Consider the following 27,983-nt stretch of genomic DNA (forward strand, 5'->3'; position numbering starts at 1 on the left):
CAAGTTCAATGACTCAAAGAGAAAATTTTATCTTTATCATCTGAGCCACCAGGGGAGTCCTTAAAACAAGAGTGATGATGGTCATTATCACAGAGTCATTGGCTGTGGATGACTTGCTATTGGTTTTTCCATGTAGCAGGCTCACCTCTGTCCTAGTGGAACTACGATGACACAGTATCATTGCTCTCCATATCCCTGGGAGGAGTGTGTATATGTGTATTGTCTTTTTAAAAAATAAACAGCTAGAGTTTTAAAACAAGGAACTTTATAATATTTGCAGAAGGGTCATGTAAATAATATCTCATATGATGGAAAATATTTGTGTTATGAGAGATCATAGGATGTGCCCTTTTCCACTAGCATACAAGTTCTTTTATGTCTCAATTTTTTATTTAGAAAAAAATTAAACCCGCTGACAACTTACAAACATAGCAGCCCAAAGGATGGAGAATGAGATACACAGGGATTTTTGTTTCTTATGTAAAAAGAGGTCCAGAGAAAGACAGCTCAGGCTGGGGCACTGGCCTCACCAGGTCATCTAGAATACAGGCCGGCTCATCTTCCACTCCACCATTGTCAGCATATATTTTTGTCCTCATGGTTGCAGAAGAGTTCCTGCCTCTCTAGGTGTTGCTCCAAGTTCTAGGAGAGGAAAAAAAATAGTAGAGCCAAAAGTCTTCTCATGCGGTTTTGTTGGGGAAGGGGCGCTCAGCTCAGAGACTTTCTGCCTGGGGGACAAGGTGATTCAAGCTGCAAGGGAGGCTGAGGAGTCAAGTATTCTTAAAGTACATCCATCCCAAGCCAAACTGGAGCTCTGTTAGTGAGGAGAGCGGAGAGGGATGTGTCACCGAGGGGGAGAGGATGGAGGCAGAAAGACAGCTGTTTCTGTGGTCTGAGCTGAAGACAGCAAGGAAGGGAAGGGACCCCAAACGTGAGCAGTGTTCAGAAACGATGGGGCAGCTTTGGGTGACTGGCTAGTGGAGAGAGGTTGTGAAATAAGTTGTCAGGGTGATTCTGAGCTTTCTACCCTGGGAGAGTAGAGGAAGGATGGGGGTTGGGGGGGAGTAGGGTTTTATTTTTTTGTGACAGTTGTGACTGTTTATTATTAGATATCCATTGATATCGTGGAATCATAATATGATACTTAACATACATTGTCCCCTTAATTATCACAAAAAAGTGTATGGGCAGGTACTGTTATTCCTACTTCACACTACAGAAGCTGTGATTCAGAGGTTAAGGTACTTGCTGAAGGTCACAGTTAGTGGGGTGGTGTTCTCTTGCATATAAAGAGACAACATCTTAGTTTTAGAAAGTAAAAGTGGTTTCATGCTATAGATCCTTGCATGGAGGGAAGGCAGTAGGAGAGGATGACCCTCAATATAGGAGTGTCAAAGTAACCAGGGAGCATCTGGTTAGCATGTACTGCATCTAGTGACCAGGAGACAGTGGAAGCACAGCCCTCTGTGACCTGTCCCCCACCAGCTGGAAGTGCAGCCAAAGAAGAGTCATCAGCCTCAGTGGCTGCTGCCCCACCTTTCCTAAGCAAGAGACTGGCCCAGGGTCCTGTCCAAGATTGCACATCTTTCCTTTAGGGCTTGCGTGGAACTTTAATTAGTTAGCTAGCAATGTCAGGGTAGGCCTCTCCGAAGAGGCGACATTTGAGTTAAGATCTGAATGAGGAGGAGACAGCCATGAGAAGAAAGGAGGATCTAGCCAAAAGGATGATGTTGGCATGGTTAGGGGTTGGAACGTTGGTATGATATTAATGGGAGCAGAGTGGATGGGAAGTTGGGAGGAACCTAGTCAGGTAGAGTATTAGAAACCATAAAGGAGGCAGGGAGACCAGTTAAGAAGGCTGTTAGAATAGTTCTGGTGAGAAAGGAAGTTATCTTGGACCAAGATTTTAGCAGCTAGGAAATATAGTGGAAGAAGATACTCCATTTATAACAGCAACAAATAATAACATAAAATACCTAAAAATAAACATCACATGAAATGTATAAGATCTTCACTTCAAAAAAACCTAACAAATTTTTAGACCTAAACTGTCATTAAAAAAAAAATAAGCAAGAAGCATCTATACTCTAATAAATATTAAACTATAGAAAATAAAAATAATCAAGAAGAGAAAAATTAAACTCTAAAAGAATATTGAAGGCAGTAGTAGATACTAAAGATATTAAAACATATCACAAAGCCTCAGCAATTAAAACTATGTGGGTCTAGCACATGACATAAAAGGCCAGGGTTAACACAATAGAAAAATTTTCTATACCAAGCCCATTGGTATAATGGGAGCTTCATATCTGATAATTGTTAACTGTGTTGAAGACTGTTAGGTATCCTCCCAAATACATTCACACCTTCTTTTCTACTAGTAGAATGTGCCCAGCTAAATTACAATTCCCAGTCTTCCTTGTGGTTAGATATGGCCATGTGATGAAGATTTTGCCAAAATGGCATATGAGTGATGTGTGCCACTTCTGTACTGACACATGAAAATATTGGTTAGTGTGCTTCCTCTGGGTTCTTTGTCTTTTTTCAGCTTATCTATAATGCAGGTTTATTTGAACCACACAGATGAGGACAATGCCCTAGATGAGGGGTTCTCACACATAAGGGCATCAGAATCCCCTGGAGGGCTTGTTAAAACACAGATCCCTGGACCCCATCTCCATTGTTTCTGAGTCAGCAGATCTGGGGTGGGCCCCAAGAATTTGTATTTCAAACAAGTTCCCAGGTGATGTTGATGCTGCGGGAGTAGGGACCACGTTCTGAGAACTACTGCCGTAAAGGTAGAGGAATAAAACGGAAGGAACTTCAATCCGAATGACTGAGGGCAACAGAGTCACCTACTGACCTATGAACATGAATTCTGAACTGCTGGTAAGAGAAACCATTACTACCTTGTTTAAGTCATTGTATTTCAGAGCCTTTTTGTTACAACATTTTACCCCTACCCTAACTAATACAGCGTAGAAAAGACATATTTCAGTAGATGGTAACTGGGTCAAAAAGCAAAAAAAATGTTGGATCTATACACCATTATCATACACCAAGATGAACTCCAAACGGATTAAAAAATTAATATATAAAATATAACCATAAGACATAGTTATAAAAATAAACATGTAACTATTATAAAAGAAGAAAAAAAAAAAAAAGAAGAAGAAGAAAACAGGGACTTTCATGGTGGTCCAGTGGTTAAGAATCTGCCTTCCAATGCAGCGGACGTGGGTTCAATCCCTGAATGGGGAACTAAGATCCCACATGCCCCAGGGCAACTAAGCCCAAGAGCTGCAGCTAGAGAAGCCAGAGTGTCAAAACAAAGAGCCAGCCTGCTGCAGCTAAAACCCAATGCAGCTAAAAATAAATAAATAAAATGTAAAAAAAAATTTTTTTAAAAGAAGAAAACATAGAGGAATTCTTTGATAACACGTTGGAGTAGGGAAAAAATAGGAAAAAGATGGAAACATATGCTTCAGTTAGTATCTCCAGTACAACCTTAAATAGTAATTGTGAATTCTTCTGGTGTTTCCCCATCAAATAAGATGCTGGAATAATGTTAAAGAATCTGCCTGCCAATACAGGAGACACAGGTTGGATCCCTCATCCAGGAAGATCCCACATGCTGTGGAGCAACTAAGGCCGTGGGCCACAGCTACCGAACTTGTGCACCAGAGCCTGAGAGCCGCAGCTACTGAACCGGTGCACTCTAGATCCCATGCTCTCCAACAAGAGCAGCCACCGCAATGAGAAGCCTGCACACTGCAACTAGAGAGTAGCCCCAGTTCGCTGCAACTAGAGAAAAGCTTGCATGCACAGCAACAGAGACCCAGCACAGCCAAAAATAATTTAAAAAGAGAGAGAGAATCCGGGAGAGAGGGCATTATGGATAATGCATTAATAGATGAGAGAGGGGACTCCCCTGGTGGTCCAGTGGTTAAGACTCCTTGCTCCCAATGCAGGGTGCCTGGGTTCAATCCCTGGTCAGGGAACTATGTCATATATGCTGCAACTAAAACCCTGTGCAGCCAAATAAAGAAATAAATATTAAAAAGCAAAAAAAAAAAAAAAAAAATGAGAGTGCTAGGTTTTTGAAAAAGGCAGAAATAGATGAGAAAGGCACAAACAGAAGACGGGTCCTTAAACAAGAGCCCTCCATACTTCCTCTACTAGAAAGTAATAGAATGCATGTGAGAGGAGAAAAAAGCACAGTAAGGCCAGGGATGATGCTAGTTCCTTTCTTAAGCTTTTAAGCAGATCTATCTATCATCAAAACATAGCCTTATCTTCTAGTGCTACACACTTTTATTTTGGCTGCTTGATTAAAACATAGTAACCCTGTAGCTATGTCTAACTTATTGACATTACCATTCAAAACAAATCGCACTAGTTGTTTGATCTCCCCTAGTAGATTATCAGCCCAGGTGGTGTTAGTGATAAAGAACTCGCCTGCCAATGCAGGAGACAGAGATTTGGGTTTGATCCCTGGGTTGGGAAGATCCCCTAGAGAAGGAAATGGTAACCCACTCCAGTATTCTTGACTGGAGAATTCCATGTACAGAGGAGCCTAGCTGGCTACAGTCCATGGGGTTGTAAGAAGTCGGACATGACTGAGGGAATAACACTTTCAAGTCCTAAGCAGATAGTGAAGGACAGGGAAACCTGGCATGCTGCAGTCCATGAGGTCACAGAGTCACGGCACAACTAAGCAACTGAACAACAACAAAGTCCTAAGCAAGAAATGAATAAGATTACTTGAGTTGCTGTGCTGCCAAATTTTAGTAATGACTTTAATTAAAACAAAATAATTTTTGTCATCATCCTTAAATCTAAATTCCTGTCTCAGGATATTCCTTGTTTGATAAGAAACCAAAACAACACACTAAAAAAAATAGTGTGAAGTTTCATTTTATAGATTTATACTTAACTCTGAAATTTGGAGGCAACTTATACATGTCCATGCAAGAAAATGAAAAAAGTCAGAAAAGAAAAAATGAGTAGGTGAAGATTTAATTAGGGGTAAATACCATAGACCTTGAGGGTGGGGTTGGGGTGGTGGGGGGGGGGGTGGAGAGTGAAATCATGTAGTTTTCACACTGTTCAGAAGAGAAAAACATGTTTCTTAGAAGCAAAGCCTGTTTGTCACACTGATACCCAAGATAAATTTATCCCACAGGTCCTCTTATAAAATAAACTGTTAACACTGTAGATCTCTTTGAAATCCACAGACTAAACAGGAGCATGAATTGCACTTGGCAGCTTCGGGGCCCCTTGTGAAAGAGAAGGCTCTGACTAAGTGTATGCCAACTAAAGCACGCCTACAGGAAGTCACCACAGTACATTCCAAGGACACAGTTGCTTGATGAAAACTGCCATTAAATTTTTAAGTGTTATTAAAATTCTGGAACATTATGGTAATTAAATTCCAAGCATGCTGAGAATGAATATTGAAATAAGACTCCAAAGTACTCTCAAAATGAGTTTTAAGATGAAACTGAAAAGGTGTAAGTTTTCTTCCAAGTTTGGGATTAGCTGAATATTGCATTTTGGAACAGGCAGTTACTAACTTACTTGTCTCTCCCTAACAGGCACCCTTCCAGAAAATGCTTACTGGCTCAGAACAGGAAGGCCTGCATGAAATTTATACTTGCAGTTTTATGGTAACCTTCAGCAGGAGGGTTGATCCGAAATACCCAGGCTGCCATGACTAGCAACTGAACTCCTTAATATTCTTGCATGAATGTTCTCCACAAAATGTGGCATTTCATAGATACACTTGTACCATGGACATGTTCCAAAAGAAAAGTATGATCCTAGGATAAATAAATAGGAGTGTTCCATGTAAAAAGCATTAGATAATCTCCTGCTAGCTGGATATTCTGAATTCTCAACTTAATAAGTTTTAGCACTAATTCAAAAAGATACATGCACCTCAATGTTCAAGCATTATTTAAAATTGCCAAGATAGGAGAGCAACCTAAGTGTCTTATCAACAGATGACTGGATAAAGAAGATGTGTATATATAAATAATGGAATACCATGCAGCCATAAAAAAGAATGAAAATTTGCCATTTGCAACATAGTGAACTAATTCAGAGAAAGACAAATACTGTATGATACCACTTAAGACCCTAAAAAATAAAACCAGTGAATATAACCAAAAAAAAAAAAAGAAACAAACTCACAGATACAGAGAAAAAACTAGTAGTTACCAGTGGGGAGGGAACAGAGGGCAAAATAGGGGTAGCAGAGTGAGAGGAACAGACTACTAGGTATGAAATCAACAATACACAAGGGTATGTTGTACAACAAAGGGAATATAGCCAATATTTTGTTAACTATAAATGGAATAGAACCTTTAAAAATTGTGAACCACTATTGTATACATGAAACATACAATTATACCTCAACTAAAATTACACACACACACACACACACACACACACACACACGGGCTTCCCAAGTGGCTCAGTGGTAAAGAATCCACCTGTCAATGCAGGAGACTTGGGTTCAATCCCTGGATGGGAAAGATCCCCTGAAGGAAATGGCTACCCACTCCAGTATTGCCTGGGAAACCCCATGGACAGAGGAACCTGGCAGGCTACAGCCCATGGTGTCACAGTCAAAACTTTCTTTTGGGGGTTGTGGATAATGCCAATGCATAATTCACACACAAGCCTAAACTGTAGATTCTTTTCCTAGGCAGAATTGCTGAGTCATATAATTCTGTTTAACTCTTTTGAGACACCTCCTTGAAGTATGTGTTGACCTGTACTGTTTTCTCTAAAAAAAATTTCCACAAAAAATATTCTTCCACAATACAATTAAACATACTGCTATGTCAAAATAATCTTACTTCAGGAATTACTCTAAAGACAACCTAGTCAGATGTAGGTAGGGGAAATGGGGGAGAAAAGAATCAACAATGAAAACAAGAAATGGAAGTCACTAAGAGGAACCAAGATGGCCAGGAGAAATAACAATAACCTCAGACATGCAGATGACAACACCCTTATGGCAGAAAGCAAAGAATTAAAAAAGAGCCTCTTGATCAAAGAGTGAAAAAGTTGGCTTAAAACTCAACATTCAGAAAACTAAGATCATGGCATCTGGTCCCATCACTTCATGGCAAATAGATAGGGAAAACAGTGGAAACAGTGAGACTTTTATTTTCTTGGGCTCCAAAATCACTGCAGATGGTGACTGCAGCCATGAAATTAAGACACTTGCTCCTTGGAAGAAAAGCTATGACCAACCTAGACAGCCTATTAAGAAGCAGAGGCATTACTTTGCCAACAAAGGTCTGTCTAGTCAAAGCTATGGTTTTTCCAGTAGTCATGTATGGATGAAACTTGGACCATAAGGAGGGCAGAGGACCAAAGAATTGATGTTTTTTTGAACTGTGCTGTTGGAGAAGACGTTTGAGAGTCCCTTAGACTTCAAGGAGATCCAACCAGTCCATCCTAAGGGAAATCAGTCCTGAATATTCATTGGAAGTACTGATGCTGAAGCTGAAACTACCAATATTTTGGCCACCTGATGCCAAGAACTGACTTACTGGCAAAGACCCTGATGTTGGGAAAGATTGAAGGCAGGAGAAGGATGATGGTTGGATAACATCACTGACTCAATGGACAAGTTTGAGTAAACTCCGGGAGTTGGTGATGCACAGGGAGGCCTGGCGTGCTGCAGTCCACAGGGTCACAGTCGGACACGACTGAGCGACTGATCACCCCAACCCCAAATGACATTCTTGATCCTTAAGTACTTATTGCACATATTAGATTACTAATGCATTTACCCAATTCATTACTGCACTGTTCAATCATCCTATGTATCAAGTGCTTCCAAGAACAGTTTCCACTCCTACATCCATAAATTTCAAACTATAATCATAAATTATACATCAACAAGGATCTTTTGGATTTCCATCTATTACAAAAATCCTTTTTTTCACTGTATTCCAAACTAACACCATCTTCATCTTTTATTAAAATAGCAGAGTAATTCTGTATCCAAGAGGTATTTCAAAATCAGCACTGGATGGCAACCCCAAAAAATTACATCTTACAACTCTTCAGGCAAGACAACTTTATTTTCACCTAATAATAAACCACAATTGACAACAACAAAAGAGACTGTGCAGTTCAACTTTTATTTTAATAAAATCAGAATATGCACAGCACATGCAGTGCTAGCATCTAAACTAATACAATAAGCAATTACTAAAGCTACAGTGACTTGAGGTTCAATCTTTACATTCAGCAAGTTTAAATTCACTCTTACATGATTTTTGAAACCTTATTTATTAACTGAAAATATTGCTTGCTGATAAAACTTGCTCAAATGCTATCGCTGAATGTACAAGTCACTGATTATGCCAATACAACAAAGATAACCACATGTTTCAGGATTGCAATGAGCCAGACATTCACTGGAAAAAAAATACACACAACGAAACAAAACACACAATATTTGAATATGGACACTTCGTATCAGTGTTTTGAAGTGTTTCATTAATATCTTAAGACGAGTGTATCAAAACCTTGGCATGATTTAATTTAAAGTCGCCAATTTTGTTTTTACTAACATCAGAAAGTTATGGCTACACTGCCAATGCCGGGTCTGCTTAATTTGACTTAAGAGTTTAATATGACTTAACATTAAAAGCTCACACTACCCCGAAATATATAATTTCACGCATACGGTGACATTCAACATTCAAGTGCCAGTGTTTTTGTACTGTCTTTTGGTCAAGTTTCTTTAAACTTTCAAAGAATCACTTTTAGGCTTACAAAAATAAATATTTGTCAAAATGTTCAATAAATATTACATAAAACTAGCAGCAAAAAGTATCTAGAAATCTGTCGTGTGCAAATAGTTTTCTTCCCAACTATCATTCCCATGGTCCCAAATAAATTTTAGAATCTAGTCCCATCCCCTTCCTAGACAAGCTGCGTTCAACAATCTCCAAGAGACAAAATAAGATTGGAAGTTTAAGGACACGCACACAAGACATATATATAAAATTCTCTGAATGTGCAATAAAAGAAGTACTTTGTAAAAAGTTATGGGCAAAATGTACAAGGGCCTAAACCTAGACTAATTGAAATAGCACCATAACAAATGACCTCAATACTGTCAAGTGCACCTACTTAATAAAAGTTTTAGAACAAGGCACAATACACTTGAAAATCTATTGCACTTTAGGAAATTTTTGCCATCTTCCTATGCCACTGTAAAAAGATTGAGCATTTTGATCACCGCATTCTGGCCACAAAATTAGCACAGAATTCAAAAGTGGCAGAGGCATTTTAGTGGTGGACAATGCTCATCTTTGGCCAGATTTAGCATAAACAGACTATAAATACAATGGAAACCTATGCAACTAAAACTGACTAAAACTGCACTGTATAGCAGAATTGACACCTTGTGCAGTTATGTACATATTTCCAACCTGTGTGATCTCAAAGATTTCAGTTTGTTACTCTTCTGGAGCCATTTTTACAAAGTCTATAGTAAGCCAGTTTAACATCTCAACGCAGCTTGAACAGAGTAATATGAATCGGCATTTAAAAGAAAGCCTGCTGCATTTAATTCTTCCTGTTCATACCCTCTTGACCAAAAAACATCAACACTAGCATGCGTTATTAGACCAAAAATCATCCAGGGCCCTAATGAGGGCTCGTCATTGCTGTGGTCAGCCATTCTACCATTTCAATTTCACTTATGGCAGGCATTTAAAAAGTCTAAGTAGATGAATTCTCCTAAAACCCTATCTCAAGTTATCAGACCTTTAAACTTTCCCTGTAATAGTATGCCCACATTTGGCTAGCTCATAATTAATGATCTGCCTAAACACTGAAAGAGGAATTGCTGTATTTACTTGCATTAACTTTGAAAACAGTGCTTTGAATGTATGCATGTATTCATACATCACCTCATCATGACTGGAATGGCTTGTTTAAAGACTATCAGGTTCTAAATACCTATCCAGGATAGAGTGAGCAAATCAGAACTTTAACTTAATACAGTTCGCCACATTAGAAACTAATTCCATTAATATGCTTCAAAGACATTTGTTGTTTGTTTTCCCCCAATCTGCAAGTATCAAAAAGCCCTAATGCAGGCTACTGCATAAGTTTTTTCCTTATAATATTTATGGATGAATCGATGATTCCTGTTAAGTTGTATCACACCTGTGTGCCAAGGTTTGATTTTAGCCCAAGTTCAGTAAATTTATTTTGTCAAAAACAATTGATATCTTGAGCATTACTGAGCCAACAGGACATCAAAATAAAAAGTTGTCTAAAGTTAAAGGCACAGTACATTAACAAACAAATGATCCTCAGTCACAAATTATAAATGCAGTTTGGGATGGGGGTTGGGAGGGGAGTTAATCCAAACTACAGCAATGAAATCTTCAAACCACCTTCTGAACAGGGCTGCTGATTGTTCCTTCTCGACTCTTCATGTGACCTTGAGCTCCCTTAAAAAAAAAATTTCAGTGGAGAATCACAGCTGGTAATGTACTGCGAGTTCTTGAAGCTACACAAGGTATAGTCTGGCTAAGTTACATGTGGTTTCCATATTAGCTTGTTTGGCAGGGTGACCTACTACAAAGCAGGTTCAGTTACCCCACCAGTCAACCCCCTGGGAGTTATAATTTCCTCCATATCCATCACTGTTGTAAAAGCTTCCATAGCCACCTAATGAGAGATTAAAAAAAAAAAAGAAGAAATTATTAAGTCATCCACTGTATAATACAATCTTTCCCTTCTTTAAATATTTCGATGTAAAATTACAAAAAGCAATCTACAGGGCCCATTATTTTAAATTACGCTTTGAAAAAGATGAAAAAAGGAAAAAACCTTTCCCAAAGGTATGAGGTTAAAATTTAACATTACCTCCACCAAACCCTCTGCTGCTTCCATGGCCGCCTCCACCACTGCGGCTGCTGCTGGCGCGGCTACTGCTGAAGCTGGAACTGCTGCCACCACTGCTCTGTCGATAGTCTCTGGCACCAAATCCTCCACTGAATCTACTACTATAAGGACAAAATGTTAGTTTACATAAAGATAACCCAATTCTTGTTAAAAATTCCCAATGACCAATTTCTGATTTTCCAATTCAAGCAATTCCACCCAGCCCTTCTTTTCTCTAATAGGAATTTTATAAGGCCTTAGCTGTGAAAAGCTAACACTGATGGTCACTTAAATAACCTTAAAAATCAAAACCATCTCCATCATTATACAACCATTTCTAACTCACCTTTTGGATCGTCCACGACTGCTACCCTTGTAGTGGTGCTCATAAGCCATGTTTTCTAACCAAGATGGCACTTCCTGTTTAGCTTCAACAAGAAGATCCAACAAATCCTTGGTAATATTTATGTTCCTCTCATTAAAGAATGAGGTGGCAAGGCCTAAAACAGTTCCAAAAAGTACATAAATTAAAAGGTCTTCCACAGAGCAGCACAATATTCTTACTTTCATATTAGAAGTAGAATAATAGTTTTTAAAAAAGATAATTTGCTATTTGTTCTTTGAACAAACCTTGACTCCCCCCCCCTCGCCACTTCTGATATTTTAATAGCATTCCATGAAAATCAGAGTTCATCTAAGACCCTGAAAAGTGTTTTGCTGTAAGAATCACACTGAAAATCAGAAATCCCCAGATCATCCTAAGTAACCACACACTTACCAAGGTTTCCCACGCGTCCTGTACGACCAATGCGATGTACATATTCTTCAATATCACTTGGCAAGTCAAAATTGATAACATGTTTCACATTTGATATGTCCAGTCCTCTTGCTGCTACCTAGAATATAATTTTTGTTACATACGGTCCATTTAAAAGAAAGTAAATAGTTGAACATGCCGACCTAGAAAACAGGATTAAATTTTACATACTGCTGTAGCCACGAGAATTGGGCTTTTTCCTGAGCGGAACTGGTGAAGGGCCTCTTCTCTATCTCTCTGAGATCGGTCTCCATGGATACTGGTACAAGCATATCCTTCATGGTATAAGAAATCCTCCAGAGAATCTGCACCCTTTTTGGTCTCCACAAACACTAAGGTCAGTGAATCTTTGCCTAAAGTTAAAATATCACAAGGTTTCTGTCACTAATAGTGGTTTGGTTCTCTTTGCACTTAGTAAACTTGCAAATAGAGGCAAGTAGACTGTTTCAACAGAATGTATTGGATGAGAAGGAAAAGCACTAAAGGTGACCCAAATAGATTACCTAAGCCACCAGACTGATGCTAAAATTATACCTGTTGCATTTAGAAGATCAAGCAGAAATGACCGTTTGTCTGACTCTTCAACCCAAACTACTTTCTGTGTTATGTTCTCAGAGGTAGAGCCAACTCTTCCTACGGCCAAAAAGATATATTCATCCAAAAAGTCACGAGCAAGCATCTGAAAGAAAAAAATAATATTGTTTTATCATCTATTGAGATAAACAAATTCCTAAGTAAGTAAGATCTGCAGCACCAAACAATACCTGTATTTCCTTAGGGAAAGTAGCACTAAACATCATAGTGTGGCGAACTCCCTTTGGTGGCATAGTATCTTGTTCAACAATTCTACGTATCTGAGGTTCAAACCCCATATCCAACATCCGATCCGCTTCATCTAACACCAAGTACCTGCCATGAAAAAAAGTCCAGCTTAGAATTTGAGGAGAAAAGGTTGTTTCTGTTTCTATAAGCACAGTTAATTGTTCATTCAGGTAGTTTAGTTCTTCACACCATACAATCTGACCCAGCACAGGATCTCTACCACTAAATCACACAGCCAAATTAGCTCTTATACTTGACTCTGGTCTCAAGGTAGCCTCTACTAAAAAAAAAAAAAAAAAAATCACTTCAAATTAAAATGACAATGAGCTTTTTTTTTTAATGCGCTAACTTTTTATAAAAGTTGGAAGACTAAAAAGTGCATTTCACACATTTAAAAATTAACATACTTGCAGAAGTCTAATCCAATTTTTCCTCTTTCCATCATATCCACTAGACGTCCTGGAGTCGCGACTAATAAATGGCATCCACGTTCTAAGTCTCGAATTTGCTGACCAATATCAGCACCACCATAAACCACACAAGGACGAACTCTAGATCGGTATGAAAACTATAAGCAAAGAAAAATTTATTAATTTTAAGACCCAAGATTTTTACATGGTCATAAAACACTTCATCAGAATCAATGAGAAGGCCAATAACCTGAAAGGTATACTTACTTTCCTGGCTTCCTCATAGATCTGTACCGCCAACTCTCTAGTTGGTGCCAACACCAAAGAGATTGGGTATTGTTTGCGGCGCCCGTATCTTCCATTTTCCTAAGAAATAATTTATTAAACTTAACATCCTCTCTTAAAGGTTCACTACAACATAATCCCCTTCTGCAATTTACAGATTACATGTAAATGCTGTTACTAATTATACAGATTAGAATGCAAGTCTTATTGTCATTTAGAAAACTTTCCCATTATATAAATATTTACCTTCATGGCCCTCAGAGCCTCGCCAGGACCATCAGAATAAATCTGACTCAAGATGGGCAACAGAAATGCTGCAGTTTTTCCAGACCCTATTTTAAAGAAAGCATATTCATTTAACCACAGAAAAACTGGCTTATTACTTTTGAACATATATTGGTAGATGATGATGTTTTAACTGCCCAATTACTTAGCAATTAATTAGTAATCTCATTTTAATTCCCAAATTAAATTTCTAAAAACAGGCTAATTTAAAAATATCATCAAGTGATGACTTTGATCTACCTATAATAGGAGTTAGCAAACTAAGTCTAAACTATTTATCTTTATAAAGAAAGCTTTACTGGACTATAGCTGTGACCAGTAATTTACATATCATCTATGGCTGCTTTCATACAACAGCAGAGTAGCTGCAGAGAAAACACGGTCCATCATTCAAAAAAATATTTTTGTTCATTTACCAAAAAAAAAAAAGTACCACATTTTGGTCACTAACATTGTAGTAGTTTCCACTTCTTTGCTTCACCTGTGTAATGTATGTATGTGCTTAGTCACGCAGTCACGTCCGATTCTTTGCAAACCCATGGACTGTAGCCCACCAGGCACCTCTGTCCATGGGGATTCTCCAGGCAAGAATACTGGAGTCGTCACGCCCACATCCAGGGGATCTTCCCAATCCAGGGATCGAGCCCTAGGTTTCCTGCATTGCAGGCCGATTCTTTACCATCTGAGCCACTAGGAAGCACTTGTGTAAAGATAGCAGGAATTCTGTCTCAAAACTGCTGTCAATTTCTAACACTTCCTTGTAGGTACTGTATATACTGATAGGGAAGTACTACTTTACCCATGAATGAACCTTCTTTTGGCCACATTCCCATGATCACAGGCTATTCTCTATCTTTCTCTAATTTTCTCTTATCCCAGATACAATAATGTTCTAGTGCTCACTTCCCCACCACTGCAATCACAAAAACCTATCCACTTGTTGCAGTACTATCAGACTCATGACTTTCTATAGGCCATCCCTAAGACACCCTAGTGAAAGCACTAGAAGTAATATACCCAAAAGGCTAAGACAAGAGATACCATCCAGCTACTCCTTACCAAGGTTTACCAGTCAGGCTACATACAGGACTCAAGCTTCCTCATGAAACTTAAAATGCTCCATGCATATTTTCCTGGTATTGGTTTTATGAGAGTAAGCCAGGTCAAGGTATTCTTGACAACTTTTTACTTTCATCAAGTCTGCTTACCTGTTTGGGCACAGGCCATCAAGTCTCTCTTCTCTTTGATAATAGGAATAGCATGCTTTTGCACTGGAGTTGGGCGAGTGTAACGAGTAAGCTCAATGTTTCCCATAATAATTTCTCCCATCTCAACATCACTGAACTGTCAAGAAATTCATCAGGGTTAATTTAAACAAGCAGAAATGCTATCTGGAGCATTTTGTTTTATACAAATATAATGAGGGGGGAACAACTATCAACCAATTTGAACTTTCAAGTTGCTTTAGTAAAAAGTCATCATATTACACATTTTGAGGAAAAACAAAACCAAACCACTCCCTAAGCTTAACCTACAATGGAAAAGTTTTGGATTCTTCCTACATTTGACCCACTTTCTATTTCTTTTTACCCCCAATCATTTGCCTCATTTATTTCAACTCTCAGCTTCTTGACTATTTACTTTTTAAGTTAGTTTTTAATAGGCAATTACTTTACAATGACACGTTAGTTTCTACTGTACGGCAAAGTTAAATCAACTATACGTATACACATCCCTCTTTTGGATTTCCTTCCCATTTAGGTCAACACCCGACCCATTTTCTATTTCAAATTATTAGTAATGGTAACACTGAATTCACTCTCCCCCTTTCCACAAACCAATGAGGCAAGGTTTTTAAATTAACTTTAAAAAATTGTCAAGATAAAGCAGGCAGTCTACATATGTCTTTAGGAAGCCCATCTCATAGTGATGTGCTGTGAAAAGATCTACATTTCCCTGTCTTAAAGGTCAAGCAAAAATACCTACACTTTCAATGTGTGGAGGACAGTTGTTGCCTGTTGCCTCAACTGGAATGTCATCATATTTTTCAAAGTTAATCCCAGTGTTGCCTCCAGAAAAGAGTTCTCTGAAATCAGAAGATTGTTAAGTTTGTTACACAGAGCTAATAAGGCTTCATCACAATTAACATACATTTCAGAAACTTACTGTTCCAAGCGTTCACTTGGTGGGAGTGGTTTTGACCAATCATCTTCATCTGATTTGTCACACCAGCGACTATTTCCACGTTCGTATTTGCCAAAACCACCTCTGTCACCACGGCCACCAATGCCATCATAGTCACCTCGTCCACGATCATCAAACCTGAACAGCACAAGCAATTAATCAAAATCTTATTTAACCATTATCAGATTCCTACCACTAGAACTGTACCTGGAGAGAGGTTCATTATGGCTAATTTCAAGGATGTCACCAGTACAATTCGGGCTTACTCTTACTTGACAAATAAGGCCCTCTAACCAGACTACACAATTTATACAACTTTATTTTCTAAATTCAGTATCCTTCTTTATTATCATATAGCCGATACAGTCCTCATACATGTTGAAATCAAGAATCAAGTCTTTGTACCTGAAACATAATATTGTAAAGCAACTACACTTCAATAAATAAATAAATAAAAACCCTTGGGGCAATCAGTCTTACATGTGAAACCAGCACATTAACTTACACCTTTAAATGTTTTCATCCAAATATTTTTAGTGTAGGAGAAAAAAAGGAAAATATCACACCAAATATCAATTGTCCTGGTTACATTAGGATGCTACTTAAAGGACAACTCAGCTGTGTGACAGACTTTGGATAAAAAGTAGAAAATAATCCTTACCTGAATTAAGATGTTTTTAGTTTTAGGCCTGTTTTCGAAAAAGCAGGACACACAGGACTAACCACAGCTATTAGGCGCATGAGGTCAGTTCATCACACTTATGTAATCAAAAATATAAGGTGTTTAAAAATTGTCATAGAATATCCACAAAAATGTCAACCAAATTAGGCCATTCACTAAACTTACTCTCTTAAGTAGAATACATAAAATTAGAGAAATATAAAAATAACTGATAATGCCAAAGGGCATATTCTTATTCTCACTTAATTTCGGTGTAGTAAGTTCAATTTAGTAAAGACTTCTCACAGTTTAAAAAACTATGAATAAAAAAAAAAAAAAACTATGAATAAAAAGACATACTTATCCCAACAGGTGGTCCACTAAGGGGGAAAGATAATCATGCTTAAGGGTCAGGGTACAGACCAATTTCTAAATTGCTTTATTGTACACATGCAAGAAAGGCAAGAAGATAATAAATCACTTACCTTCCCCTTGATCCACTTCCACGATCACTGAAGAAACTAGATTTCCCTCTTGAATCACTACGGGAACCAAAACTGCTGTATGCATCCTTATCTTTACTAGAACTCCACCCTGAACTGTCTTTATCATAGAATCCTTCAATTAAAAAAAAAAAAAAGCAAACTCATTTTATTGTAGTAATTAGAAAATAACACTACTTTAAAATATGATTTCTATGTTTCTGAATTTGAAGCCCTCCAATGACTATCAGATCTCTGGACCAGAGGGACAATGGAAATATTCCTACCATGGTACTAGAACATACTATACGCTGAACAAAACCATCAAGTCTGAAAATGTTCTGAATGAATACAACTTCTAAAAGGTCAGTAGGTTTGCCTTTAACACAATGACTATGGTCGTGTTACATGACCATCACAATTTAATTTCATTTTACAGACGTGAATGAGTTTACTAGGAAAGAGCAATCATTATCTCTGTGTTTCTTAGAAGTGATATTCATTTAAAACATTAAGAAATTCACTTGGTTTAATATAGTATTTCTTGGTTTCAATAGTAAAAAGTTTAATAACAGTGCTCTGTTCACATGAAATACATAGTACCAGATGAGAATTAGGAATACCTAGAAAAAAGGAAAATCTTGATACCTACTCTCAGTGTAGACAGGTTCCTAGGGTATAGCTATAAACATTCAGTAAGAGGGGATGACAAAGGTGTAAATTAGCCCAACAGGTATATGGTTTAAAGACAAGCAGAGGGTTTAACTAGCTTCAGTGACATTTTATTAAATAGTCTGAGATAGTTTACAAGTTAATTAGGTTACTTTCCTTCTCCCTTATGCCTCTACTAGCCCGGTGATTAACAGCCTCGGCTACCAATAAAGAGCTGAGTTAGATCTAAGACCGATTTCAGCTCCAACTCCTATAGGATACTGCCTCTCTCCCTGCTTTGATTCCTATCACTGCAATAAAGGAGGAAAAGCACTAAATACACATGGGGGTCAATTTCAACTAGTACATTCTAAGGAATAAGAATCCTACTCTACAGTAACTAAGAACAATGACATGACAGCGAAGAAATATAGGAGTTCTTTTAATGTTTTTGGCCCCATGGCATGTAGGATTTTAGTTCCATTCCCTAGATTTTATATTCCATGTATTGCCTTGGATAGTGAAGCTAATACAGCCTACCTATGGATACTGAGAAATGACAGCAAATCATGTGCTCCTGTGGACTCTCCACCCTTCCAATCCTGCTTTCTTTATCCAGTATCTTCCCTCTTCATGACTTTTAGTTTTCCTGACCTTCCCTTTGCCTCTGATCTCAGATCACCTATTTAAATGAAGCAGTTGAAGCCAGAGAACCACTCCCATATATCAGGAGCATGCCTGATGCTTGTTAACTATTCCCCAATAATCCCATTTCATTTTGGCACCTCTGCAAGACAGAAATAACTGGGTTGTTATCACTGTGCAGCAGTTTTGTTCACGGTAGGATCCCCACTCACCTTTTTCAAAAATTGAAATCATGCTGCTAATGATTACATACACAGAGGTTAAGCACAAGACTAGTGAAATTGTCAAAACCATGCCCTTGGCCTCAGAAGAGTTTGACACAGGAAATGCAGATTTCCTCTATCTGACATTAGATGAGTTTTTCCAAAAAAGCGAGTAAGCCCTAGTATCTGAAATTATCCTGACAGTAGCAGAGAAGAGCACAGTGTTCAGACTTCAAGGTGTCTCACTTTCCCTAAGCTCAGATTTTTAAATACAGCAATAATTAAGTATACCAAGTTGCTCAAAAAACTTACCTTTAGTAGCTTCTCTGTTCCTTAAGTGAGGAGGAATATAGCGCCCTTCTAAAAGAAATGACAAAGTTAATTTTCATATTCCAAAAAACTTGAAAGCTTTTTACCGAAATTTGTGATGCTAAAAAAGTCCTGAAAAGAAAAAAATTAAGTCTCTAGTCTTCTAGTCTGGTCTACTTCTATTTTAAATGAGTTACTGCTTTAATAAGATGAATTTTAGAAGGGGAAGGAGAACAGGTTTGAAATGAATTGGAACCTAATAGTTGAAATCTACGAACAAATTTAATTTGCCACTAATGGCCAATTTAACACACTATTTTTAAAAAGTCTATGATTTCAGAGAATTGTCATAAATAACAAGAGTTGCAACACTGGTACTACAATAATCTAGCAAACACATAACAAAAACATTAACAAGTCTCTTATGGAGCATAAGCATTACTGTTAACAACCTATAAAGTACAAATCGTGTATCTAGTCACTAAGAAGCTTTTTTGTTCCTGCTCTGCTTAAATCCAAAACATAGAGTACACATGTAACATGGGAAAAGCTGCAAAGAATGAAATGATTTCAAGGAATTGTGGGTTTTGAGACTTGCACTGTTTAAGGAAGTCAACTGTTGTTCTGTATGCAAATAAAAACACAGCCTAGACTATGGGTGAGAACAAAAGCAAGTAATATATATCCAACTAAGTAACATCAACTTGCTTTATTACTAGTTAGTCTGCAATTTAACCTCTTCATTTCTGGGTTGAACTAAATATTAAAGATCTACATTAGAATAGTCAATTACTAAAAGATTCTTAGCCTGACAAAGTGAAATTTAAAACAAATACCAAGTAACTGTGCCCAATGAGGCCCTTCCTTCCTAAAAATAAACATGTCTTAACTATGCAATAAACAGAGCTTGAAGAAACAGTGCTTTCAGACCTTAACAGTCAATATACATATTACATTTTTCCTTTCGGTTAATTCAATAGGAAGAGATCTGAGCTGAAGCAGGTCTACTGCCAGTAATAAACCACCAAGAGCCCTTACACCTTAATACTAATCTTTACCATGTCTCAAAAAAAACCCCTTTCAAGAGGAAAAAAAAAACTTTTCAAAAAACAATACAATTCAGCATTTAAAATCCTAACCACCACTTCAAGATTCATTATAGCCTTGTTCTATTAGTAAGTCTCATGTTCTTCATGGGAAAGGAGTGGCTGTACCTGATGAATGTGAATATTCTCTTTATTCAGTTTAATTCCAGTAGATTCACTCTTAATAGTGAAATATACATTCCCACCACCTTTAAGCTGTGTTCAGGATTCATAATGGACATAATCAAACTCTATAATTTGTGTGTTGTATAAGGTCCTTAACGATGGTTTTCACTCAAGAAAACTACTCCTCATTATCAAAAGACCACAACGCCACCCATTCTTTACACAGTAAAAACTGGAAGGCAAATTCCTAAATTTTAAATAAATCCAATAAAATATTAAGTTATTATAGTTCTAATACTCACTAACACAACATTGTAAATCAACTATATTCCGACAATTTTTTTAAAGCTCTAATATTCAGTCAATGCATAAAATATTTTACTTACTGCTGGCTGTACTTCCTCCACTCTGATTATCTGAAGAGTTCAGGTCTAGGCCAGCAAACTAGAAGAGAGTTAAATTTTGGTTAGCAGCCCATGCGCAGAAACATTATGGAACTCTTAAGGAGAATGTGACTAAGAATGTGAGCAAACGCAAAATACTATACAGTACTACAGTATACACTGCAGAAGGTACCTAACAAAGATGGTGGCGCTATCCAGGAGAAACTGGGTCCAAATTCATAATTCAATCAAAATGAACTTTCCCTGTAACTTATTCCATTGTAAAAGTTCAAAAAATTTAAATTATTTTAAAATATCAAGTAGTCAGTGCATTCATTTTAGCTCCAAACATTTGGAGACAAATGTTTTCAATACCACCAACTTTCTACTTGGAATTAATTCTAAACCTACACAGCACACCTGAAAAATATTCAGAACAAAACTTGTATCGACCATTTCTTAGCTTTCATTTCTAAATACTGCAATTAGAGTAGCACTCTTCAGAACAAAAATTTACAATATAACCACTACACAACCTTACTAAGTAGGTACCTATTTATTCTTCCATTTTCACAGTTAAGCTGAGAACATTTTGTACATACATGGCACATTTTACTGCCTTTTATCTCCATTTCTACCCATCCCTTTACACTGGTAACTTAAAGCCTCAACATTCTAAAACAGCGCTTCATCGAATTCTGTAATGACTAAACAAACTATTTACAAGCAACGAGGAGGAAACGATGTGCCAAAAGCAGTATTTCATTCTTTTAAAAAATGTAACCAGCCACAGGGCACTATTGCCACGTGTTTCCAATAAACCAGAACGTTTAAGTCCTCTGATAAAAGCTTAAGATTATATACTGTCAAGTTGCAAGCATCAATGTAATCATTGAAAACTGTAAGATGCTAAATCTTAAAGAAAAAAATGAATACGGTTAACACTTCGAGGCAGCTCGTTTCCTAACTTCTATTAGCAAAACGCTGCCGTGTTTTCTCTGCACGATTGTCTCATCAACAGACTAACACTTTAAGGCACAAAAACTTTCTTTTTGTACTTATTGCAGTACGTTTTGTTATTAATTTTACACTTGGCAAAATGAACTACGTAGAGCACTTTAAATGCTACTGTAAATTGCTAGGGTGATATTAACGCAATTTTCTCAGTTGTGAATTTGCTTGCTACTTAATTCTAACGACTGTGTATCTTTTTTTCCAATTATTTCGATGTCAAATTTTATTCCTGCTTATAGTCTTAGATAGGTGCCAGTACCACCTATATGTTACATTTTAAAACCGGGGACTGGCCATGTTCTTGATAACCAGATTTTTTTTGTCTTTGCTCCATTTAACACGGAACATGTCAGCATTTGGAAGAGTTATTCTGATTCATTAATGGAAAAAATGCTCCCCCCCCAACAGATCGCTGAGTCCCTAAAAAATACTACACACAACTGAAAATCTATTAATTCATTTGTGTCACTCAAGTTCGTTTCAGAATTCGGGAGCTCGCGTTACTCAGAAGTTCACTTAAAAGGAACAAAACATCGATTGAAGAGCTTTTCTGAAGCGTGGTGCCACTGTTGCTGAGGGATGCAGACTTCTGCCATCTCAGCCCAGAACCCCTCCTCTGCGATCACGCGCCCTCCCGTCCTCTACCTCTAAACCCTTACAAGAGGGGTTCCAATTAAGACGACAAATCCGGGACCTCTGACCGATTTCAAAATTTTCAGTCCACAAGCAGCAACAAGTCACAAACAAAATTGCTTATTTCTTCCCAAGCCACATTCCAGGCGTTTTTTCCCAGGCCGAGCCCCGCACCAAACGTCCCCAACCTGAGGACACGGGTACACTCCGTGGTACCTCCCCAACGACGCGTGGCTCGGAGCTAAATCTCCACACTGTGACTGTTGCGAGCACGTGAGGCGGAGCCGGCCGTGCCGGGTCGCTAACCTCCTCGCCGCGTTCCACCTCCATCTCCAGAGCCCGGCGCCACCGCGCACGCAGCGGCCCATTCCTCCCTCCTCTCCGTCCCCCCCCCCCCCGAACCTTCTGCGTCACAAAACTTTCCACTCCGGAAACGCGGCCTCGCGGGCCACGGAGCCGAGGCTGCGGAAACCAGGCTGGAGCGAAAAAAAAAAAAAAAAAAGCCCGAGGAAGGAAGCCCAGGAAGAACAAGATGCCCATCCATCCCCGTTTCCGGGCCCTCGGCGGCCGGTCTCCTCCCGCTTGGGGGGCGCAGCGCCGCCCAGCCACCCGACACCACACAAAGGAGGCCGCCGCCATTACCCCGAGCGAAGGCCACCCCCCGCACCGCCCCCTCCCACATTCCAGGGCCGCGTTCCACCTCCCGCTCACACGCGCGTGCACACACAGACACGCCAACGCCGCCTGGGTCTCCGACAAGAATCCGAGCCGCGGACGCCCGAACTCTCGGGGCCATAAAGGTCCCCTTTCGCAAACCTCCGCGCCGCGCCCCTCCCCCCCGCAACACCCATGGGTCACTAGTCAAGTCGAGGTTCGCGCGTGCGCGCCTCCGCGAGAGCGCGCGCCCCCTCCCCCTCCGCCCGCCTGCGCACGCACACACAAAAGCCGCCATTGTGCTCTGCCCGGGGACAATACCGCCGGCCAAGCTGGGGCCCCTGCCACAGCCACAATCAGCATTCCCGTCACCTTCCCGTTCCCCCACAGCCCCGGGGCACTGACACTCGCTAGCCTGAGGGACCCAGAAAATGGGAACTGAGGGTACCAGGTAGCACTGCGCCACAAGCCAGGTTAGATCGGGGGAGGGATTCCTGCAGCAACAATCCCGGTAGGCTCCTTGCGGCTCACCTGCTGGTCCAGCCCGAGCGCATTTTCCACCGCCACATGACTCATCCCTGAAGAGTACCGAGAACTCGGAGTCTTCCGCTGCTGAGCTAATGTGTTGGGTTCACCGCGAAGGCCCTCTCACGGGAGAACTGCGGCTCTGAAATGCACGGCGCGGCCACGGATCTAATATACCCGCTCGAGTGACTGCTACGTCAGCACGTACGACGTGTGCCCTCCCTCTCACACCCGCACTCCCCCCGCCGCTACGACTTTTGCCTAGCTACTGCGCGCTCGTTTAGTCCTAACTTCGCGGGATTTCCTAGTCGGTCGTGTCTGCGGCTCGTCGTCCTACCTTGGCACTCAGCGCTAAATGCTGTCCTAGATCGCTTGAGTGCCACTTCCCCTGTCCTCCGCTATTACCTTTTCTCAAGACTAGGTCTCGAGATCTCGCGAGACTTCGTCCCCTCCCGTTTTTCCGTCAACTAGGAGACCTGAAAATATAACCTAGACCTTTTTTCCCCTTTTTTTCCCAAGGTCCTCAGTTTTCACTGTTCCTTTCTTTGTAGGGAGCGCTCTTTTCTTCTCTCTCAGTCCCCTAGACTTTGAAAGGTGGTGCGATTTCTCCAAACTAATGAGCCCATGTATTTTCCCGGGGAGAAGCCCCGAAATCCAAGTTAGGCAATGAGGGGCCCGAAGCCCAGGGGACAGCGGGTCACGTGACCGCAGGTGCCGAATGCGGAGGCCATTTTGTGGAGCAGGAAACCGTGGTTTTAAATAGAGTGCTCGGAATCAGGGGGAGAAGAGGGGAAAGAGGGAGGGAAGAGACGGGAAGAGGAGCGGGGGAGGGGGAAAGAGGGAGGAGGAGGGAAGAGGGCGTGATGGTGACGGGGCGTAGGGGGGAGGGAGAAGTGGAGGGGCGCTGGCGGCGCGCGCGGGTGGTGGGACACTAGTTGCCTAGGCAGCGGGTGCGCCGCCTAGGAATGCCGTAGCCCCTCGGTTCCCACACACACCTCCGACTCCCCCACCAAGAGAGCGCGCTCTGGCGCGCGCGTCCCCGCCCCCCGCAGTTAAGAAACAATGAGACAATCGCGCTGAACAAGAGCGGGTGGTAGCGCACCCTCTTGGGACCCCCGCCCTCCGCCCGCAGCACAGCTCCGTTAGACCGCTGGTTTCCTATTGCGGGGCGTCCAGCGGCTCAGGGCCGATGGCCACCACCGGCGCGATGCTGCCTCCCTCAAAGCCAGAGGACTCTGGGGATGGAGAGCCGTTCTCCTAGGGAGTCGGAGGCGTTTGTGGTCGGGCGCAATCTGGGCCTGCCCAAGAAAGTCTACCGCATCATCGGCCTGGGTTCAGGGTGACCCCCGGGCCACTGCGGTGGATGGGGAATGGTCGGAATGGATTGGAGGAACCCCTTATGCTCCCTTCCTAGGCAGGCGACCCCCGGTCCCAACCTCAGTGCCACAGAACCTTAAATAGAAGAAAATGTGTTGACTAGTGAATCCTGGCTTTAAGCGAGCGGCGGCACATACATGGTTCTTAAAAACGTTTTTCTCTCTTTTCTGACCCTCAGCCTGACAGAATTAAATAATATACAGGGTTTCCAACCATCCCCCAAAGGATCTGCTGCTGCCAGAATTCAAATAGCTCGTTCACATCGCGTACTTTACCACTCTGCTTTTCTCTTCCAATTTTTAAAACTGAAACAAATTCTAACGAGATAGGGAGATAAAATAACACTTCTGTCCTGGGCAAGTTGCTTAACTGCTTTAGGTTTCGATTTCCTCTATTAAAAGGAGCTGGACTACATGACCCCACGAAAGACCAAATTCCTTTTTATAACAAGTATTTGATAATGTCCCCTTTAACCATACTGAAATAGTACACCATAGATAATATAACCTAACAACACACAATTTCAAAAAACACGACCTAACTGGAGAATAAAAGCAAAACAATTATAAAGCAATATATGTTAATATATGAATGCTCCCACACAGGGGCACTAAATGATGATAGATACCTGCCTAGCGCAGTCACAAATGCAAACTGAAAAAAGTGTTTTCACAATTCAAGTACCATAAGCAATGTTACATTGGTGACCTTATTTTCCAAAATGGCAAACTCTTGGTAATGTTTGAAACAAAAACACAATAGTCTTCCCTCAATTGGTAGTTTTATTCCTAGAATTCAGTGTATATCGAAACTAGGTAAAAATATTTTTGTTTATACGTAAAATATAGTGTTAGTTCTAAGCTTATATTATGATGAACTGTTTTTTCCCGTTCGGTCAATTTTTCGCTGTATGGGACAGTTCAGATTTGAACTGTCAGATATTGAACTATTCAGATATAGCTAGAATATCTAGCAAACCTGGTCTCTGCTCACTGACTTTGGTAGCCCTTGCCAATCATTGCAACAGCCAAAAAAAAAAAAAAGTTCATAATGCCCCCTTGAGAACTATTAAGCTTAATAATGATCATTAAGGTCCCTTTCAGCCCTATGAGCATGGGTGAGGTGTGTTTTCACTTGGTTTTGCTTCCTTTTCATATGGACCAGAGTAAACATTTGAAAGCCCAGAGTTCCCACAGTTCAAACTGGACCAGAGTAAACATTTGAAAGCCCAGAGTTCCGACAGTTTAAACTGCATATAGCAACGATGGGATGTTCTGAGTACCCAGGTTCTGGGCTTTATTTTGCTTTTGAGTAGAGCCAATTAAAGGGTACTGCCATGGGAGTATCTAAAAGAATTAAAATATATAGCCGTTTCCCATTTTCAATTAACCCCTGCTCACAGGCATTCTCCGTTCAAACCACTGGCATGTTTTGTTAATCAATTTGTTATCATTGGAATATCAATTTGAAAAGAAGCAAAGATAAAGCTTTGTTTTCAAACGCATTCATTCTGAAAAAGGATGGGCGCACTTGAGGTAGCTAAATGAGCCAACTTTCACAACACCCCGAATGACTTTACCTCTAAGCAGATATTTGCATATCTTTTCCATTAGGCCCTTTTTGTAGGTTTTATTTTTGTTTGGCCACACTGTGCGACTTGCTGGATCTTAATTCCCCAACCCGGGATGGAACTTGCACCCTCTGCAGTGAAAGTGAGGAGTCTTAACCACTGGACCTGGACCGCCAGGGAAGTCCCATCACAAGGCCCTTCTTTGTGAATTTTATTTGAAGGGACCTAAAAATAGTTAGGAAAAATTAAAAAATAAAAAATTTTTAAAAATGGTTAGGAAAAGCTGAAACCAAAGAAACTTTTTTCACCTGTTCCTTTTCTTACATTCCCAGGCATTGTTAAGCTGAGTACCCATGCTGAAACAGATATACTATTTGCACCACCCCGACTCTTGTCCCCTCCTTGCCCCTCCATCGGGAGCAGATCGCCTGCCATTCTACTGCTTACAAGTTGTGTGACTGGGGGTAACTTACTTGACATCTTAGAGCCTCAGGTTCTTTGTCTATAAAGTTAGAATAAAAATAGTTTAGTTTCTGCCTCAAAACGTGGTTGGGATTCAAGGGCTCATGCCTGAAAGGAGTGAGAATATTTCTATATCTATCTCTCCGTTGTCTCAACTACCCCAGCAGAGTAGGTTGCTGGGCTCCAAGAGCACTCGCTGTTCAAGTCTCCACTCTAACACTCACTATGTTGTACTGCAGTTGGGTGTGAGCCCACGGAGGGAAGGGAACTTGTCCCACCCCAGGGCTGCACAAGGTGTGGTACACAGAGGCCCAATAGATGTTAAAGATGAATGAACAGTGGAGATATCCGGCCTCAGCAACATATGGGACATGTTAAGGGGTCTACATCCATTATTTTGCTTCCACACATGGCTTTAGGAAAATTTCATCACCACTCTCTGAGACTAAGATAGACTGAAATCACATTATCGTGATGCAAATAAAATAAAATGTCCAAGTAGCCTAAAACCTCACAGAAAGATAATTACAATAGTCTGCAACTCGAAGAAAAGCAGTAATAAGAGGAATTCCAAGAGACAGAAACCTCAGAGCCTTTAATCAACCTCATGATTGCCAGTCATTTTTCTGCAAGGTCCAGGAGGTCTTTTGGGTCCAACTGACCCACACTTCCCTTTAGTGTGGATGGTGAATAAAGTTCAAGGAGGGCGGAACTCCCCTGTAATCAGAAGGATAATTATAAGTGTAGAGTTAAAGCTGTTGCCTAGTGAGTCTCCTTTTATGTTTTAAAGTGTAATTGCCTTTTTGAGTGTTTGTTTGTTTGTGGCTTCAGATACAACTGGTTAAGCTTCCAATGCCAGGTGATTTACAGTAATTAAGAAGATGTTACTATGAAGGCAGATAAAAGTTCTAAAGGGAATAGAGGAGTCCTAGGCTCTAGAATATTGTTGTACTTTTATTCTCCAAGGATGAGAGCTGGTACATACAAAACCAGCTTTGTTTTAGGAAATTATTATACTCCCCAACCGGCTTCCATCAGTGGTAAAGAATCCACCTTTAGTGCTCGCTTTGGCAGCACATATACTAAAATTGGAACGATACAGAGAAGATTAGCATGGTCCCTGCGCAAGGATGACACGCAAATTCGTGAAGCGTTCCATATTTTTAAAGAAAGAAAAAGAAAAAAAAAAAAGAATCCACCTTTAAATGCAGGAGACGGAGACATGGGTTCGATCCCTGGGTCGGGAAGATACCCTGGAGAGGAAAATGGCAACTCTCTTCAGTATTCTTGCCTGGGAAATCGAGTGGACAGAGGATCCTGGCAGTCTACAGTCCACAGAGTCGCAGAGAGTCAGACACGACCTAGCGACGAAACGACGACAGCGTATTCCTAAATAGCAGATCTGGCCTGGAATCTGCTTTCCTTTCACAAAGATGGCAAGATTAAAAACAAAATTATATTGGAG

At 40.2% G+C, this 27,983-nt stretch overlaps 1 protein-coding gene and 1 non-coding gene across 3 annotated transcripts; one reads left to right on the forward strand and one right to left on the reverse strand.

The window, feature by feature from the left end:
• Nucleotides 1-8,086: 8,086 nt before the first annotated feature.
• Nucleotides 8,087-23,273, reverse strand: DDX3X (DEAD-box helicase 3 X-linked). 2 transcript variants are annotated; one of them, XM_061137113.1, is made up of 17 exons: nucleotides 23,116-23,273; nucleotides 20,287-20,344; nucleotides 18,693-18,740; nucleotides 16,885-17,017; nucleotides 15,721-15,876; nucleotides 15,541-15,640; nucleotides 14,763-14,898; nucleotides 13,516-13,601; nucleotides 13,252-13,350; nucleotides 12,982-13,142; nucleotides 12,517-12,661; nucleotides 12,287-12,431; nucleotides 11,924-12,105; nucleotides 11,714-11,831; nucleotides 11,282-11,435; nucleotides 10,918-11,054; nucleotides 8,087-10,719 (listed from the first exon to the last, which is right to left on the reverse strand). In XM_061137113.1, exons 1-17 carry the CDS (start codon nucleotides 23,158-23,160, stop codon nucleotides 10,640-10,642), a joined length of 1,983 nt encoding a protein of 660 aa, XP_060993096.1. In that variant the 5' UTR covers nucleotides 23,161-23,273; the 3' UTR covers nucleotides 8,087-10,639. The 2 variants fall into 2 exon arrangements, with proteins under 2 accessions (XP_060993096.1, XP_060993095.1); XM_061137112.1 differs by having other exon boundaries at nucleotides 10,918-11,057.
• A 4,303-nt stretch (nucleotides 23,274-27,576) lies between these two features.
• Nucleotides 27,577-27,683, forward strand: LOC133053182 (U6 spliceosomal RNA). Its single transcript, XR_009692117.1, has one exon. It is a non-coding gene; the product is annotated as a U6 spliceosomal RNA (small nuclear RNA).
• The last annotated feature ends 300 nt before the right edge of the window (nucleotides 27,684-27,983 follow it).

The sequence above is a fragment of the Dama dama genome, chromosome X (genome assembly GCF_033118175.1).
Source record: "Dama dama isolate Ldn47 chromosome X, ASM3311817v1, whole genome shotgun sequence".
In the NCBI taxonomy this organism is placed as follows: domain Eukaryota; kingdom Metazoa; phylum Chordata; class Mammalia; order Artiodactyla; family Cervidae; genus Dama; species Dama dama.